Genomic DNA, 18763 nt, shown 5'->3' with positions numbered 1-18763 from the left:
TGACAAGAATGCCTGAGGCTGAGTTTGCTGGAGCTCCCCAGCTGTCTTTTATGTAGATCACATGAATATTTTTATGAGCTCTGTTGTCCAACACACCAGAGCAGAGTTGGGGGATTAGGGATTTTTGTTACTTGCTCTGCAAGTAAGTTGTGAATCTAATCTTCCAGCATCTGACACAGCAAGTGGCTTTTGGCTGTTCTTACCTCCCTTCTCACCTGAGTGCCTTGCTGTGAGTGCAGACCATGTGAGAGCAGGATGGCAAAGTCTGTGGAAAGGAAATTAGCTGATCTGTTATTGTCCTTTGGGTTTTGGAATGTTGTTTAGCTCAAACAGTGCAGGCCTGGGCAAAACTTAATGATACTCAAAAAACTCCACACACCGTCATTCACAAACAGGACTTGAAGAACCTCAAAGCATGGAAATTCATTATGGAATCCCAGAATGGTTTGGGTTGGAAGGGAGCTTAAAGATCATCTAGTCCCAGTCCCCTGCTGCAGGCAGAGACCTTCCACTGTCCCAGGCTGCTCCAAGCCCCAGTGTCCATCCTGGCCTTGGGCATTGCCAGGGATCCAGGGGCAGCCACAGCTGCTCTGGGCAGCCTGTGCCAGGGCCTCACACCCTCCCAGGGAACAATTCCTAATTCCCAAGATCCCATCCAGCCCTGGCCTCTGGCAGTGGGAAGCCATTCCCTGTGTCCTGTCCCTCCAGGCCTTGTTCCCAGTCCCTCTCCAGGGGACTTTATGAAGTAACTTCAGAGCAGTAGCTTCGTTGCTTACCAAACAGCTGTTTCCTAAATGCTGCACTCCGTGCCCTTGTGTGCCTTCTTTCAGGATAACATCTACATGTACGGCGGTAAGCTGGATGCCACGGGGAACGTCAGCAGCCAGCTGTGGGTGTTCCACATCCCCAGGCAGAGCTGGGCCGTGCTGGCACCCCGGGCCAAGGAGCAGTACGCCGTGGTGGGGCACTCGGCCCACGTGGTCACCCTGCGGGACAACAGCACCGTCATGCTGGTCCTCTTCGGGCACTGCCCCCTCTACGGCTACATCAGCAACGTCCAGGAGTACAACCTGGGTGAGTGAGGGAGGGAGTGCAGCCCCCTGCCCGGCCCTGGCACTGAGCAGCTGCTTTGGAGGTTATTTAAACGACTCGTGTTCAGACAGGAAACACTGGCAAATGTGTTCTCCTCCTCCAGTTTGCATGTACAAGAAGTGGAACCTAACGGATTTGTATAACCCAATGAGCAGGCAGCCACGTGCCTCCAGCTTTATACTCAGTGTTAGGTCCCAAAGATATCAAGCTTTAATTGAGAGGTAAAGCAGGGCAACTCTGGAACAATTTAGATTAGTTTTCCTCTCTCCTTCTGACAAAACAAGTACTTCTGAAATGATTTTTTAATTCTGCAAATATAATAATGGCTGTAACACTTCAGACCAAATATCTGCTTAACCTGACACCCATGTCCGCAGCAGCAGATGCTGTGGGAACCAGGTGCTGAATTTCTGGATTCCCATATTCCTGGTAGGATCTGACCCCCATATCCTGGAATACTCCAGGCTCTGATTTTAGGATCCAGAGGTTTCTAGTATAACCAGTGGAGAAGCACAGGAAGCTTTCCAGGCAAACTGAACTTGTACCTAGCTCAGAAATGGAGGCACATTCCTGGCTCCGTGGACCACGTTGGGATCGCAGTTAGGCACAGCAGGTTCACAACAGGAGTGTGCTGGTTATTCAGGAATAGTGGTCCTGTCTGCACTTTGGACCTGCTGTCCTTGTCTTCCAGTCATGCTGATCCAGAGGACCTACTGGAGCCTGGTTCTCTGGAGTCCATGTGAGCGAGATTTCTTCCTCTCGGAGAAATCCAGAGAGAACCAGGGCCTGTGGGGCAGTGATTTGTTTCTGCCATGTGTGATCTTGCAGACTGTTCACTTCCTTTGCCTTTGGTGTGCCTGCTCTGCCTGAGTTGGGAAGCTTGTATAGGGTTTCATTCAGCACTTACTACAGAGATTTGGTGCGTAATGTGGCATTTTCATTTCAGTTGCCATTATAATATGTCTAAAGTGCTTCAGACCAATGTTATTTTAGTGAGTGAGATATAGGATCATGAATCACATATTAGTTTTTAACTGCAGTGTTCTTCACAGTCAGACTTGGCTTCAGTGCTGTCTGGATTTATATATATATTTATATATATATAAAAAGTAAAAGTGCTCCTGAGTCCCATTCCAAATCAAGTCACAGTGCTGGTATTTTCATGTCATTCAAATGCAATCTATTATTTGTCTACTTTTTATTTCTCATTTACTTAGCTTGTCTGCAAAATGTAAAAAATGACTGTGAAAGAGCTATTTCTGCTCCAGTTAAAAATACCTGGCAATGCTTCTTGACAACAGACTTTTTGAAGGGGAATATTTTTGGATATGAAGTGATAGAGACAGTGTCTAGATGTGAATCAGGGGAATCCCAATTTATTTCACCATGTTGTTGATGAGTTACTAATGGACAGAAATGAACCATGTTTTGCCATTCATATTTTTCAGTGACAAACACCTGGAGCATCTTGCAGACGAGTGGAGCTCTGGTGCAAGGAGGATATGGTCACAGCAGTGTTTATGATCCAAACACAAGATCAATTTATATCCACGGGGGTTACAAAGCCTTCAGTGCCAACAAGTACAGGCTGGCAGATGATTTGTACAAATATGAAGTTGATTCCCGCATGTGGTAAGTGGTTCTGCTCTGTCTTTTTCCTGTTTACTGCCCTGTCAGTTTTGTTTGTAGTGAACAAGAGGATGGGTATTTGATGAGGGTACAGTGGTTTATATCTACCTGAATTCAGGAAAGATGCCGTAGTCTTGGATCTCTTGTTTTTATGTCCCCTTATGAATAGAGAATGATATAATCAATATAATCAAAGCTGTGAACAAGCCAAGAAATCCATTTTAATCTATTGTTTGATTTGAGCTGAAAAGAAAAATATTTGATTTTTTTTTCTTGCTAGCCATACAGCCTGTGCATATTAGTGCAGTTACTGCAGTCAAGCGAGTGATAATCCATTCTGCAGTTAAGACTGTAAAAGAATTTCTGTTATAACCCTATTTTCTTCTGGCTCTGTAACTGCTTGAAATGTTCATTTCTTAAGCTGAAATCTTCTGTGATTTGTTGCTGCCCAAAGGTGAGTTTTATTAAAAAGCTATAGTCACACTTCACTGCCTGGAGCAACAGAGGTGAAATACATTTTCCTTAATTCTGTGTCTTTCTTAATGTTGATTCTAAAGGCTCCTGACTGTCTTTTGGGTTAACGCATGTAAATTTGAGTCACTACATCTCTTATTGAGTGTTAAAATAGCTTGTGTTTCTGCAACATCTGTTTGTGAGTCTGTACTGATGAGGAAGGTAATGAGTGACTAATTTCCAGCCCCCTTCCTTCCCACTCAGTTGTATACACAGAAATAACCCCACTTCCTCTCTGGATTAATTTGATCTTCCACTCCAGCCATGGAGTGGACAAATCTAGCCGATTAGGCAGAAACTTAACAAATGTGACGTCGTTCTTCCAAACTCCTGCAGCACCAATTTTCTTTTGTCACATTTATTTTGTCAGTCTGGCAAGCCCTGTTGAACATGTGGAGAAGTGTAGGACTGTCTGTTCATCTCTACCTCTGCTTTTTTTTTTTGTGTCATTGACTCTTTCTTTTATTCTTGAGTGATTTAGGCCCTCCCTTGTTAAATCTTAAGAGCTTCCCATGGGCCCTCTTCTTGAGCTCCTCCAGGTCCCCATGGAACAAATCCTGTCCCTCAGGCATGTCAACCACACACTCAACATGATGTCCTCTATTGGAAGGGACCTTAAAACTCAACCCATTCCACCCCTGCCATGGCAGGGACACCTTCTGCTATCCCAGGCTGCTCCCAGCACCAATGTCCAGTCTGTCCTTGGGCACTGCCAGGGATCCAGGGGCAGCCCCAGCTGCTCTGGGCACCTGTGCCAGGGCCTTACACCCTCCCAGGGAACAATTCCTAAATCCCAATATCCCACCCATCCCTGCCCTCTGGCAGTGGAAGCCATTCCCTGGGTCCTGTCCTTCTGTCCCCAGTCCCTCTCCAGCTCTCCTGGAGCCCCTCCAGGCCCTGCCAGGGGCTCTGAGCTCTGCCTGGAGCCTTCCCTTCTCCAGGGGAACATTCCCAGCTCTCCCAGGCTGGCTCCAGCCCTGGAGCAGCTCCGGGGCCTCCTCTGGGCTCTCTGCAGCAGCTCCACATCCTCCTGCTGCTGGCCCCAGGGCTGGGGCAGCTCTGCAGGTGGGCTCTCACCTGAGGGGCACAGGGATAGAGTCCTCCTTGAACACAAATCTTCGCAGAAAGGTAGGAAAATCCTCCAAAAGATGGCCATTTGTGTTCGGTGCTGTCAGTCCTGCTGATTGAAGTTGAGATCAGTGGTGAGTTTCATTAGTGCTTCCATGATTTAGTCACCAATGAGCCAGCGTGTTGTGCAGATATTAACCTGTCGGGCTCCATTTTCAGGAACTATATAGATTTCCTTAAAATAGAATTTTTGGTTGTGAGCAGAGTGAGTCCAGTGTGAAAGACTTCTTTGGTTTGCTATAAAAGCAGAGTTACTACAAAATATTGGAGTCTTCCCAGGCTGACTGTGTTCAAAAGACAAGTGTGAAAACTTGAGAATCCCTAGGGGAAGAATTGATGATTTGAAGATCCACAGCTTTGGAAAGAGGCTCTCATAGGTATATTTCTCCTATAAATTGGCAAAGCAAATGGAAAGATGAGAATGAAATTACAGGTGGAATTGAACAATGTGGAATGTAATTGTTAAGCAGCTCATTAGGAAAAGTAGTTAGATACTATCCTCACCCTCAAAGTGTTCTTCAGCTTGGAGTTATGGAGTGTTTTGCCTTTGCCAGGTACTTAGCAGTCTCATTAACAGATGCATTTTTATTTCTGAAGGACTATTCTCAAAGACAGCCGATTTTTCCGCTACTTGCACACAGCTGTGATAGTGAGTGGGACCATGCTGGTGTTTGGAGGAAACACTCACAATGACACCTCCATGAGCCACGGAGCCAAGTGCTTTTCTTCGGATTTCATGGCCTATGATATTGGTAAGTTCTTGCAGAAATAATAACAAACCCCAAATACTTGGCTGTTCCCAGGGAGCTGTCCTCAGTTTGTCTCCAGAATGCTGGTTTATGGTGGGTGTGTTATCCCAAATGCTGCTGGGCACAGGGATCTGCAGTCAGGAGAGACTCATAACCTTACTGCGGAATTCCAAGCACATGAGGTGCAGTGATTTCCAGTTACAGACAGCAGCAGTTCCTTTGTCAACAGTTTATACACAATCTTGGGCATTATAAATTTGGTTTTAGACTGCGTATTTTTACGGAATCATAAAACCATGGAATCATTAAGGTTGGAAAAATCCTTTAAGATCACCAAGTCCAATTGGCAACCCGGCACCACCACCATTTTCACCACTAAACCGTGTCCTCAAGTGCCCCATCCACATGTTTTTTGAACACTTCCAGAGATGGTGACTCCATCACTGCCCTAAGCAGCTTGTTTCAGTGTTTTACAACCCCTGGCATGAAAAAATACTTCTTAATATCTAATCTACATCTTCCTTGGCCCAACTTGAGGCTGTTTCCTGTCCTGCTTTCTCAACCATAAATCTATTCTTATATTTTGAGTGTGTTTTAATCTATGATTGATCAAAAATTCAAGTTCTTAGGACAATTACAAGCACTATACCCTGCTGAAACTCAACCTGTACAGTGTACTCCTTTATTCAATCATAAAGCCAAATTATTAGGTTGGACTTGCTGAGTTTCAGTAGCCAGGAGAGGGCAGCATTTATTTGTGGATTTGGATTCCAGAGACTGAGTTTAAGAACAAGAAGGAAAGATGAGGTGAAATTACATAAAAGAAGGTACATACACATGCAGATAATTCACACTGGGGAAAAATGCCACTCTGTACTCTGACATTCACCTTTTGCTCTCAGAATGCCCTAAATGTGGCTTCCCTGAAGTCTGTAAGTGACTGTCCACCAAGATCTCACTCCTGGCTTGTAAGAAGAAAATGCAAGTGAATACTTGGGCCATCAGGGTTTGGTATCCTTGGGCCCTTTTGCTCTCTGTTAGAGCATTCCATTCTGCCTCCTGTGATTTCTAGTTACATCCCTCTGGAATCTTTGTGTGCTCCTAGCTAGCTTTGTTTTGATTTTTTTTTTTTTATTGGGGAGTTAAAATGAGGTATTTGACCAGGTTGGATGGGACTTGGAGCAGCCTGGTCTCGTGGAAGGTATTCCTACCCATGGCTCAGAGCTGAAATGAGATTGTTTTAAGGTGCCATCCAGCCCAGAGTATTTTATCATTCTGTGGCAGTCATAAACATAAACAGTTTGATTTTTTTAAACTTTGGTAGCAACAGTGATAGATTTTTCTTTCTGCATTCTGCTATCTGCCCTGACCTATTGAACTCTCTGTTAGGTGTAAAACACAAATTGCATTAATTTGACAGAATATGCCAGTAATGATGTTCATTTTGATTCAGTTTAGGTAACATGTTACATGACATGAGTGATGTAGTCAGCATCTCCAGTTCTTACCAGATATACACTGACGTGTGGAGCTTACATTGGTTTTACCTCTCATGGTGGGTGAGAGGTGTTCTTGAGTCCCTCATTCCTTAGAGAAGAGATTCTCAGCCTGAAAAGAGCAGCTTTTTTTTCAGAAATGAGACCACTTCTGTTCTCTTCATTGCAGGAGCCACTGTGCATGATTTCCCTTATCCCATGTGACTAGGAATGCATTAGGGTGGTGGCTCATCATTTGTGTCACAGCAGAAACACCTTTTCAGTGGTTCTTCATGCATGATCTCTGCAGTAATTGATTACCCTGATCATGGTTCTGTTGGTCTCCATGGGAATAAGCCCATATAACCCCGCTGTTATCTATCCCTTGGTGTTCCCAAGGCACGAGAAAACCAAGCAAGGTCAGTTGATACTGAGAGCCTTCAGTGAAGAGGCTTAATAATTGTCTTTATTCCCTACTTTTATAGTATGCTGTCTGTCTGTCAACAAGATTTTTACATCTTGTTGATTAGCCATCATGATTGATTAATGATCACAGTGATGGTTGGAAGAGTGGGGAGAACTGGAGTTAAATCCAGTCTGAAACAAATGCTTCAAACCCCGGTCTTCTCCTTAACCTTTGTCATTAAAACTTATTTTGATAGTAACTAATTTTATTTATTTAATCATTTTTTTCTGGTTTTCCTCCTCAAATTTCCAAGTAATCAGAGCACATGCACTGAGTATTGGGAGGACATAAAACCTTTTTTCTGTGTGGGGCAATGCTAACAGCTTGCACTGAGATGTGTGCTGGGGGTGAGCAACAAAAATTATTGAATGCTTCTTGTCCTTTATCCTCTACTTGACCAGCCTGGGGCATATTCAATCCAAATTGTCCAGGTACTGCCTAGTTTGGGAAAGTTTTGGGATAACAATCCAGCTGTGTGCATGTGTTATTCTCCATTCTCAGGACAAGCCTTTGGACGGTTGACATTTGGGTTGGGTGAGCACTTGGGCAGAGCTGTCTCTCTGTATTTTCCCTATTTTCTGCACACTGAAATGGCCAATTAGCTCTTCCTATCCCAAAATTGGTCTCTCTGGCCTTTGTCAAAGTTTCCTGCTCTGCAGCAGCTTTGTGTGGAAAAATGCATCACTTAATACTCCACCTGCTACTTATGTAAAGGTGCTGCATTTAAATGGATCTTTTCTCCCCACAGAAGAGAAACTAAAACTCTTCTATTTACCCCATGAAAATTCTGATTCTGATGGCAAGCATAAGGAGATGCTGGATGCTTTTGCAGCTGATATGTTCTGTTTGAACAATGCATTTAATAAATCCCAGCATTGTAAGTTATAGGTTAAGTCAGGAAGGAGAAGATTCTTGTAGTCTCAGAATTACTTGGTTTCTCCAGTATTTGATCTCTGGTTAAAAATGGCAAAGAAGCTTAGAAAACAAAATATTCCAGGCCTTCTATTAATCTAGAAAAACATGTTTCTTGGCCTCACATAACACACAACTTCATGGCTAAAAAATTGTAAATTGCTGTCCAATTTTTCTGAAGTCTTCTATTTAAAATTGGAACTGTCATGCTTGGCTTGAGAGTGGTGCTGGGCTAGGTTAAATTCTTTGAAAATGGAGCAAATGGCATGTAGAAATAAATTCCAAAATCACAATTGATCAAAGTACTAAATCTGTGTCTTCTGTCTTTTCTTTATCAGTGCTCTTGAACAAAATTGCTCTGCATCTATTGTTTTATCCAAAAATTCTCCAATTAAATTTAGTAAAAAATTAAAACTTTGTTTTTCTTTGCCCTTTCAGTTTATCCATGGACTAGTTTGGTTTGTAGGCTTTTTTTTTCCAGAGGGTCAGTCCACAACACAATGGTTTTATCTCATATTAAAGAGTCTTAGGAATATTTGAGGGCCCTGTAGATATTTACAGAAGATTGACTTTTCTGTCTTAATTGCATCAATTGCATCCAAGTGCCTCTGGGATATTGGCCCCCAAGGTGATCCATTCCCTTCACAAAGTTTAAGTGTTATGAATTGGACTGACTTTTTCTACTTCTGTTCCTTTGCTCAGTGGGTTGGATGTTTCTTAATTTGTTTTTTTCTCCCATGCTGCCCAAAGAAAAAAAATACCTGAGAAACCAAGTAAAAATGAAGCAGAACTTACAAATTTTATGCTAATAGAAAAAGATGGAATAATCTAACATTGTGTTAAAAGAGAAAAACAGCCACAAATCTTTAAGCTGTGATGAGTGAAAAATATTTTTAAAAACATGGATATCTGCCCTCTAGGAACATAATGGCAATGGAAAAAGTAAAAAAAGAAGATAAGCCTCTGTTCTCAGTGATACTGGTTTGGGGCAAAACTGCAAATAATTAATGTATAAACAGATAAAACCAGAACTTGTTACATGGTGAGAAATCCTGCTGGTAAAGGAGAAAAAACAGTTTCTTCTTGTCCTGTTCCCTGGAGCACAGCCCGACCCCCCCGGGTGTCCCCTCCTGGCAGGAGCTGTGCAGAGCCACAAGGTCCCCCCTGAGCCTCCTTTGCTCCAGGCTGAGCCCCTTCCCAGCTCCCTCAGGAACTCTCCAGCCCCTTCCCAGCTCCCTCAGGAGCTCTCCAGCCCCTTCCCAGCTCCCTCAGGAACTCTCCAGCCCCTTCCCAGCTCCCTCAGGAACTCTCCAGCCCCTTCCCAGCTCCCTCAGGAACTCTCCAGCCCCTTCCCAGCTCCGTTCCCTGCCCTGGCCACGCTCCAGCCCCTCCAGGGCCTTTGCTGGAGGATCTCAGGTACCTGGGGATGTCTCAGGAAGAAACTGTCTGTGGCTTGTCTCGTTCATTGTCCAGAGAAACATTTCTGAAACGATTTTTGTCCCTTGCAGCCTGTGATCGATGGTCTGTGCTGCCTCGCCCGGCTCTGCACCACGATGTCAACAGGTTTGGGCACTCTGCTGTGCTGTACAACAGGTAAGGGCACAGGTGTTCTGGGGCTTTGGGCACTGCTGTGCTGTACAACAGGTAAGGGCACAGGTGTTCTGGGGCTTTGGGCACTGCTGTGCTGTACAACAGGTGAGGGCACAGGTGTTCTGGGGCTTTGGGCACTCTGCTGTGCTGTACAACAGGTAAGGGCACAGGTGTTCTGGGGCTTTGGGCACTGCTGTGCTGTACAACAGGTGAGGGCACAGGTGTTCTGGGGCTTTGGGCACTGCTGTGCTGTACAACAGGTGAGGGCACAGGTGTTCTGGGGCGTTGGGCACTGCTGTGCTGTACAACAGGTAAGGGCACAGGTGTTCTGGGGCTTTGGGCACTGCTGTGCTGTACAACAGGTGAGGGCACAGGTGTTCTGGGGCTTTGGGCACTCTGCTGTGCTGTACAACAGGTAAGGGCACAGGTGTTCTGGGGCTTTGGGCACAGGTGTTCTGTAGGGAATGGGCACGAGTGGATGAGGAACTGCAGCACGGGGCTGAGGGTCTGGCACAAACCTCCTTGTCCATGGAGCTTTGAGCTGCCCCATCCCTGGAAGGGTCCCAGACCAGGTTGGATGGGGTTTGGAGCAGCCTGGTCTAGTGGAAGGTGTCCCTGCCCATGGCAGGGAGTGCAGTGAGGTGGGATTTAAGGTTCCTTCCCACCCAAACCATTCTGTGAACCTCTGAAAGTTTTCAGATCTTCACTCTTGTAATGTCTTCAGTATTCACCTGTTCCCATCAGCCCTTCTTTACTGGGCTAAACTGTCTCAGCTCACTTAGTTTTTTCAATAATTTGGTTTTTTGTCATTATTTATATATATATTTCTATTTTTTAGTTATTTAATAATTGTGCATTTCAATGTATTTCACATTTCTCTCTTAGCTGCACTGACAACATTTATTTCCAAATCTGAATTTCACTCATGCTTTTTAAAATTTGTCCATGTTTCACTTTACACACCTTATGCTGTGGGACTGCTCTTCCCCAGGCACATGATGTTCAGTATTTGGGTGAAATCTTAGGTGAGATTTTGGCTGTTAAGCCTTACAGACTGTAGTGATATCCCTGCTTCCAGATGAACAGCTATTACTGAATCAGTGCAACCAAGTTTGAGAAATTTATTTCATAGGAGTTCTAAAATAGAATGAAAATCATAATAAAAATACTTATTATTCAACCAGAACTTCTCTTTTCAGCTACCTTGGCCCTTCTTACCATCTTTTTAAAGGTGCATTGACAGACACAGATGCACAGAGAATTTTTGTGTGACATTTTTGTGTAACTATTAAAATTTAATGTTTTGTCTGGTGCAGCTGGGGTACTGAAAGAGATTTGAAATCCCCCACTCCTACCGGTACAAAATATGATTGGTTTGGGGATTGTTTCGGGTTTTTAGTTGACACAATGATTCTGCTCAGTTGTTACCAGCCATGCAAAGTGTGGTTTTCTTACAGAGGAGCAGAGAGAGTGACAGCAACAAATTGTTTTGTTACAGTTTCTAAACTCTGGTTTAATGCTGTGGTACCATCTCCCCAGTTTTTAGCCTTCCTCTGTGTCTTGACAGTGTAGATTACAGGAGGATCCCACATTTTTGCAGCATTTTATGTATAATCATGTTGATAGGTCCCCTCAAAGTTTTGGCTGGAGGGGAAGATTGGCTGATGACCTTGAATGGCTTTGACTCTGTATGGAGTCTCGCTGGCTTCTCTGAAACAGTGAAATTTGTCTGACCTTTTCTTTAGTGCCTCCCTTAACCAAGAGCTATTTATTTGGATTTATATATGCTGGCATGTAATAAAACACTTCCCTCAGATCTTAAATCCCATTTACTGGAGCAGTGCTCTGTCCATGAAAACAGCTGCCAGTTTTTCTCTCTTTGCTTCCATGTTGTCCAGCACCATGTATGTGTTTGGAGGCTTCAACAGCCTCCTCCTGAGTGACATCCTGAAGTTCACACCTGAGAGATGTGAGGCTTTTGGCAACGAGACATCCTGCCTGGGGGCTGGCCCTGGTGTCAGATGTGTGTGGGCTCCCCGCCCTCCCCGCTGCATCCCCTGGGAAAATGCAACACTGGAGCAGCAGCAAAAGGTCTTTGAAGACTGTCCTCCCAAGCCAGGTATGTGTTCCCTGTCCTGAAAGGCGTGCAGGCTCTTTTTCTCCTTCCAAATTCCTCCTGTGTTAATTGTGTGCCATTCCAAGGTCAGGTTTTACACAGGGGGCTGTGGTTGGGCTTCCCTGTGTCCTGGGAGCCCTTCCTCTGGCCAAGGGTTATAGAGGTGTGGAAGTGTTTCTGTCTCCTGCTCCTGAAGCTGCTTGTTCATGAGATCTTTTTCCTACCCTGCTTCTTGAACTTGCTTTTCAATCCCTAGCAAGCATCACCAGCCAGGGACCAGGCTTGGTCCTGTAAATGTTTGCTCCCAGAATTGGCCATGTGAGAGCCAAGAATTGGCTGAAGAGCACCATGGGGCAAGGAAGGACATGTGGATCTGATGGAGTTATCCTGTACTCTTCAAAAGAGACAGCAGGAGTACTGCTTTAGGAAAAGTTTTTTTTTTTTTTTTGGCAGGGGGTTGCTGCCAGATAATCTTTAAGGTCCCTTCCAACCCAAACCATTCTGGGATTCTGTGATTCTGTGTAGAGGCAGATAAAATGAATTAGTGTTTTAAGGTCTGATTCCTGTGTTTCCCCTTAGGATAATTTTAAACAACTTTATCCTGATACATTCATTATACAACCCTTGGTTCTGTAACAGATGTGCAGCCTTTAATAATTTAATAGAAACTGATGTAAGGGGACTTTGCCTTGCTGGGCTCCCAATGCACAGTAAATTTTCACAAAACACAGGCAATAAATAATTGGAAAGATGAATGAAAAGTTCAAGCTTCACATGAAAATGCTCCACTTGAAAGCCAGGCTTACAGGAAGATGGGCCTGTGCTGGGGGATGGCCGCTGTCCCTGTGGATATCCTCTGGCATCATTTCCCTGGGCATTAACGCGTCTTAGTTCATGTGCATGTTCATGTCTTGGTGCATTATTTTCTGGTGGTGTGTTTTAGGGCTCCTTGGGCACTAAAAATGATTGTTGCTGTAAATAAAAGCAATTTTCTGTCAGTTCAAACACATGAAAGTACCTGATTTTAATTGCTAACAGAAAATTTACAGGCACTGCTATTTGGTTGTATCTTTTGCTGTAAATAATCAAGTTCTTAGAGCTCTGTCAGGAAATGCCTGTTTTTGGTCATGCAGGTTTTTTTCTTTAATAGTTGTAGACAATGAAAAATGTGATCAGATTACAGACTGCTACAGCTGCACAGCCAACACAAACAGCTGTCAGTGGTGTTCTGACCAGTGTGTCCCAGCGCACAACAACTGCACAGAGGAACAGGTAATGGCTCTTAACACTTCCCTAGTTTAAATTTACCCTTTGGAATAGCAAATGTCCATGTTTCCATCTGTCAGTGTTATGGTCCCTGTTTTGTTTTCCCAGTGCATATCTAGCTCAAAAGTGCTACGTATTTGGATTTTTTCAATTTGATCCATGCATGGTATTTTACAATGAATTTAGGAGGATGGCTGTGGGCAGGGCAAGAGGTGGAGGCATGATTATTCAATAATCGCATTTTGGGTTTGGTATCAATAGGACTTTCCCTAGAAAAAAACAAAATAGCTCTCTTGTAAAAGCTTACGTACAGAAAACATGGCAGGCAGTATTTTGGGGGAATATCTTGGACAACCAGTCCAGGCTGTGCCCAGTTCCACAGCTTTTGGATATATAAATTGCATTGTAGAGCTGGACTGTGATATTTAGTGTTGTAATCATGGCTGTTATAAACCCACTTGGCTGGATATCAGAAAAAGTCTCACCTGTGCTATTTATTTTAGGTTCCTGTTACTCTCTATGACAATTGTCCTAAGGATAATCCTGCCTATTACTGTAACAAAAAGACAAGTTGTAAAAGCTGTGCCATGGATCAAAACTGTCAGTGGGAACCTAGGAACCAGGAGTGCATTGCTTTGCCAGGTAGGTACTGGTGGCATAAACCAAATTCACCCACTCCAAAAGTTGTTGCGAGTTTTTAAAAATTTTTGTTGGTTTTAACCCCAAATCTGTAATTTTTAGTGTTAAGATGGAGCAAATAGTGTTGTTTAATCATAATAGCTTTGGTATGAAATTTAATTTGTAGTAAATCCAGCAAGTCTGCTGGAATATTTTTCATTCCCAGTTGTCTGAAGAGGACTATGCTCACTCATATAATTATTAGGCTGTATGTCATTGCTCCCTTTTCATTTGATGAAAGCTGTTGATAATAGGCTTCTGCAAGATATTAGATTTAATAATGCATGCTATTTAATTTAGGAAATAAAATTGTGCGAAAGCATAATGGCACATACTGGACAAATGAGGCAAGTAAGACCTGAAGTGTTTAAGGAAAATTCTCCTATTAGAGTGTTTCCAGTGGAGCTCACGGGAGTTGGTTATTAGTTCCCTTGCAGTAACTTTTTTTTTTTATCCCAGTGACTGGGAGAGAAATACAGGATCTTCAGTGATTAACATTTCTAAGTAATAAAATATAGAGAAAGAGGAGAAAACCCATTAATGGATTTTAGTGGACATGGAAAGCCATCCCCTAGGAATGGGTAGGTCTGGACATGTCCAGGTCTGGTGTTTGCCAGTCTGCAACAGTTTAAAATTGAGGAGACTTTGAAGAAGAGCAACGAAAGTGAGAAAAAAATCTTTTAGTGAGATAGATAAAGAGGTTGGTCTGTTTCATTTGATGTAGAAAAGGGGATGATCTGATCATATGTGTAAAAAGCTCATCTGAAAAATTGACACCTGAGAGCTTTTCCATCTGTTAAGTCTGAATTCACATTGGAAATGCCCATCAAGGTTTTTTCTGTAAGGGAAATAATTAATCACAAAGTGTAAGGAGTTCTTCAGTAGTGGGGTTGTGCTCCAGTTGAAGCAGGGATTAATCCTGGAAGTTAGTGCTGTGGACAGAATTAGCACAACAACCCTCTCCTGCCAAAAGGTCCCCTGACAACTGTGAGTGAGTAGGTGTCTTCAAGACATCAACAAAATACAAATTTGGGGGTTTTTGCCTCTTTCTCCTACAACAATTTTGCTATTCAACATTGTAATAAGTGCTTTGATTACGTACAAATGCTGATGTCAGACTTCAGCTCCCCTGAACAGATTTCCTTCTCCTCCAATATTGTTATGTATCAACACTTCTCTTAGAGGTACACCTCTAAGTCATGCTGGTTTGGGATGGGGCTGTGGGTATTTCTTAGTGGTGGAGTTCATAGAATCATTAAAGCTGGAAAATACCTCCAAGATCGTCATCAACCTCTGTCCCATCCTCACCATGGCCCTAAGCCACAGCACTAAGGGCCATGTCTGCTCATTTTCTGAACTCTTCCAGGGTTGGGGACTCCACCACTGACCTGGGCAGCCCCTTCCAGTGCTTGGCAACACCTTCAGGGAAGAAATTTTCCCTAATACGCAACCTAAACCTCTCCTGGCACAACTTGAGGGATGTTTCCCCTCCTCCCTGGAGCACAGCCCGACCCCCCCGGCTGTCCCCTCCTGGCAGGAGCTGTGCAGAGCCACAAGGTCCCCCCTGAGCCTCCTTTGCTCCAGGCTGAGCCCCTTCCCAGCTCCTTCAGGAATTCTCCAGCCCCTTCCCAGCTCCGTTCCTGCCCTGGCCACGCTCCAGCCCCTCCAGGGCTCTCCAGAGCTGCCCCAGCACTGGAGGTGCCCCAGCAGTGCCGGCACAGGGACGGGCACTGCCCTGGCCCTGCTGCCACCCCAGAGCTGGCACAGCCCAGAGGCCACTGGCCCCTTTCCCACCTGGGCTCATGTTTTTCAATGGTTCTTTCACTACCTTGATTGTTGGGAAGGTCATGTGCATCTCTGGGTTTAGTTTCTTTCCCCTCCTTGTCCCCCAGAAAATATCTGCGGAACAAACTGGCATTTGGTTGGCAACTCCTGCCTGAAGATCACCAGCGCCAAGGAGACCTACGATCATGCCAAACTGTCCTGTAGGTCCAACGGTGCTTTACTGGCTTCTCTCACCACCCAGAAGAAGGTGGAATTTGTTCTGAAGGAGCTGCAGAAGATTCAGTCTTCAGTGAGTGCTTCTCTTGTCCGTCCCTTGTGTAATAAAGCTGTGGCTGTGGAGAAGTCCTTGCTGGAGTATTGTGTGCTCTGTGCACAATGGAAATGCCTCTTAATCAAAACCAACTGATTTTCTTTTCAAATTCAGTGTACCCTCTGGGTGCTTCTGAGCTGAAATTGTAGAGAATGTAAATGGAAAGGATAAATATAAACATACACAGTGCCTTAGAGAGATCACATTCTGTGCTGGAATCACACCCGTGTTTTCCGGGTGGAATACCGGACTGCAGCAGGAGCCCTCTGGTGACCTGTGCACAATATTTTATAAATAAAAGCCCTTTTGGGGCACTGGAGGTGTTTATTGTAAAGTGTTGAGTTATTTACTCCACGCAGAAAAGCAGCTGTTTCAAATGTCACCTTCTTATTCCAGAGAGCTGCTTGGCTTATTGGGCATTGTTTGGGTGTCATTTAGTGGCAGGTGCTTTTCTGTCAGGCCCAGGGAGAAGTGAATTGGAATTCTTCCCTCTTCATGCATCAATGAAATAAATACATACTTTTTCCTGTCCCTGGGAGAAGAAGGGAGATGTCATGGGCAGGTTGTGTAGGTGGTGCTACAGCCCTGACAAAGAAACATGCTGTGCATCTCTTCTAAAATGTTGGATTAGCCTGGAAAGCTGCTGTGGCCTGATGGCACATCAGAATAACAACTCCTGGGTCCCAGAGGCCACTGTGGGAAGCATTTTCTCTAGGAAAAATGAGGCTGGAGGCAATAGATTGCTTTTTTTCAAGGGAGAACATGCTTCCGTACTTAAGAGAAATATTCCTCTGTTAAAAGAATAACATTCCCTGCCTTGATTCCCTTTGTAATTTTAAAGGGGAGTTTCAACAATTACAGTGTTTTAGAGGGGAGTCAATTTAGCCAAGGAAAGGTAGGGTGCAGTTAAAGCAAGATTGTTCACTAAATCTTTTGTTAAATAAGGAAGCCAAGCCTGGGATACTGTAAAAAATACATGATTCTGACAGCTCCAGGTGTTTCTGCATATTCCAGGAGATGAGTGTAGAGTAAATTCCTAAAGACACACGGTAACCCTTCCCTCATAGTGTTTAAATATTTACACTGTGTAAACAAGAATTGTTAATTTACAGGGTTCTTTTTCCACCTACAGAGTCCTTTGAAAAGTGAGCCAAAAGACACTAAGAGCCATTTTAATGGATATTAGGATAGAATGCTTATAAGTTGGGAAAGTGTACCTGGGCTGATCCCAGCGTGGGCAGCAGGGGAGGGGGGACTCTGTCCCTGTGTCCCCCAGGTGAGAGCCCACCTGCAGAGCTGCCCCAGCCCTGGGGCCAGCAGCAGGAGGACGTGGAGCTGCTGGAGAGAGCCCAGAGGAGGCCCCGGAGCTGCTCCAGGGCTGGAGCCAGGCTGGGAGAGCTGGGAATGTTCCCCTGGAGAAGGGAAGGCTCCAGGCAGAGCTCAGAGCCCCTGGCAGGGCCTGGAGGGGCTCCAGGAGAGCTGGAGAGGGACTGGGGAGAGAGGGACAGGACCCAGGGAATGGCTTCCACTGCCAGAGGGCAGGGATGGGTGGGATATTGGGAATTAGGAATTGTTCCCTGTGAGGGGCTGAGGCCCTGGCACAGGGTGCCCAGAGCAGCTGGGGCTGCCCCTGGATCCCTGGCAGTGCCCAAGGCCAGGCTGGACACTGGGGCTGGGAGCACTGGTGGCTGTGCTGGGGGAGGCTCTGCTTTGCAGTTGCTCCTTTTTCAAGTAAACTGCATGTAGATGTTTAGTAATAACAAGAAAATATGTTGGTGTTAGCATGATATGTTTTCTAACCCTGTTGCTGTTGGAAACTGCAGCTCGAGGGTATAAAAGTGCATAAAATCATTTTGAAGTAGGTGATGTTTACTTATTTTAACATTAAAACCACATATCATACCAACAGAGCTCAGATGCTCCTCCCCAAAATGAAAGTGTGCCAAAAAATAAATTGCCAGTAGAAATAGTTGTCTTATATGATCTTTATATTATGAAGTTTATGGCCAGCAACACTAATTTATATTTGACCTGCTCCTTTATTTCTAGCCCAAAACTTTGACTCCATGGGTTGGACTGAGGAAAATCAATGTGTCCTATTGGTGCTGGGAAGACATGTCTCCCTTCACCAACACCCTCGTGCAGTGGCTTCCTCATGAACCCAGTGATGCTGGATTTTGTGGATATTTAGCTGAGCCTTCCCAACAGGGATTGAAGGCAGCAACATGTATCAACGAGGTCAACGGCACTGTCTGTGAAAGGCCAGGTAACAGCAGCTGTCTGGTGGATTTATATTTCCTAGAGGGTAAAGAGAATGCAATTTATTACATTTTAAACCAGCTGCATCATGACTTTGCCAAAGAAAAATACTTCTGAACAAGTGTCTTGTGTGCGTATTTCATGCAGGAAATAGAAGTTTTAAAAATAGCTCAACATTTACGTTGTTAACTGTAAAATATTTGAAGTACATGATTTTAATTATTTTTTTCTTAATTGCATACCTACATGTGACATTTAGGGTAATTATGGTATGGAGCATTCTCCTGTTTCAAAGAAATAAAAAATTAATAGTAACTTTCTGATTGAATTCCCCTTTTCCCCCACCCCTGCTATGTAGCCAGAGGAGGATTTTATCAAAGTTTGAAATTAATTGGCCAAGACACTTTGGAGATACGAGAACTTTGAAAAAAACAAGCTATTTGCTTTTGGGAAAAGTCTTCCAGCTTTGTTGAAACTGCATATCTTTTCAGATGGCTTGGTCTGTTAATTCTCCATTGTAGCTGATCATTTCTGAATACCAATTAGTGCCTCTTTAAGTATTAGGGAAGTTGGTCGATTAAAAAAAAAAATTCAGTACACTGCACCAGCTGAAGTCATTCTTTGTGGAAGTGCAGGATGCGAATCCTGCATGTGGAACCTGAACTCAAAATTCCGTGTGTTTTCACTTGCAGCACTTGGATTTAAGCTTTATGCTGGTTTTTATGGTCTGAGAACAGTCACTTGAAGCAAAACTCAAAGCATTGGCTCAGACTACAAACTGCTGAGTTAGTTCAG

General features: G+C 44.2%; 1 protein-coding gene across 3 annotated transcripts in view; it reads left to right on the top strand.

Moving 5' to 3' along the window:
- Positions 1 to 18763, top strand: part of ATRN (attractin) — a 146653-nt gene that overhangs the window by 53868 nt on the left and 74022 nt on the right. For all 3 annotated transcript variants that reach the window (XM_068189187.1, XM_068189188.1, XM_068189189.1), the window contains exons 8-16: positions 831 to 1074; positions 2541 to 2724; positions 4960 to 5114; positions 9473 to 9557; positions 11453 to 11673; positions 12821 to 12942; positions 13440 to 13578; positions 15507 to 15688; positions 17759 to 17975. In XM_068189187.1, the coding sequence (XP_068045288.1) occupies positions 831 to 1074; positions 2541 to 2724; positions 4960 to 5114; positions 9473 to 9557; positions 11453 to 11673; positions 12821 to 12942; positions 13440 to 13578; positions 15507 to 15688; positions 17759 to 17975 (1549 nt within the window). The remainder of the gene's footprint in view (positions 1 to 830; positions 1075 to 2540; positions 2725 to 4959; positions 5115 to 9472; positions 9558 to 11452; positions 11674 to 12820; positions 12943 to 13439; positions 13579 to 15506; positions 15689 to 17758; positions 17976 to 18763) is intronic.

The sequence above is a fragment of the Anomalospiza imberbis genome, chromosome 4 (assembly GCF_031753505.1).
Source record: "Anomalospiza imberbis isolate Cuckoo-Finch-1a 21T00152 chromosome 4, ASM3175350v1, whole genome shotgun sequence".
NCBI classification, from domain to species: Eukaryota; Metazoa; Chordata; class Aves; order Passeriformes; family Viduidae; genus Anomalospiza; species Anomalospiza imberbis.
This window is presented reverse-complemented; position numbering and strand designations above follow the sequence as displayed.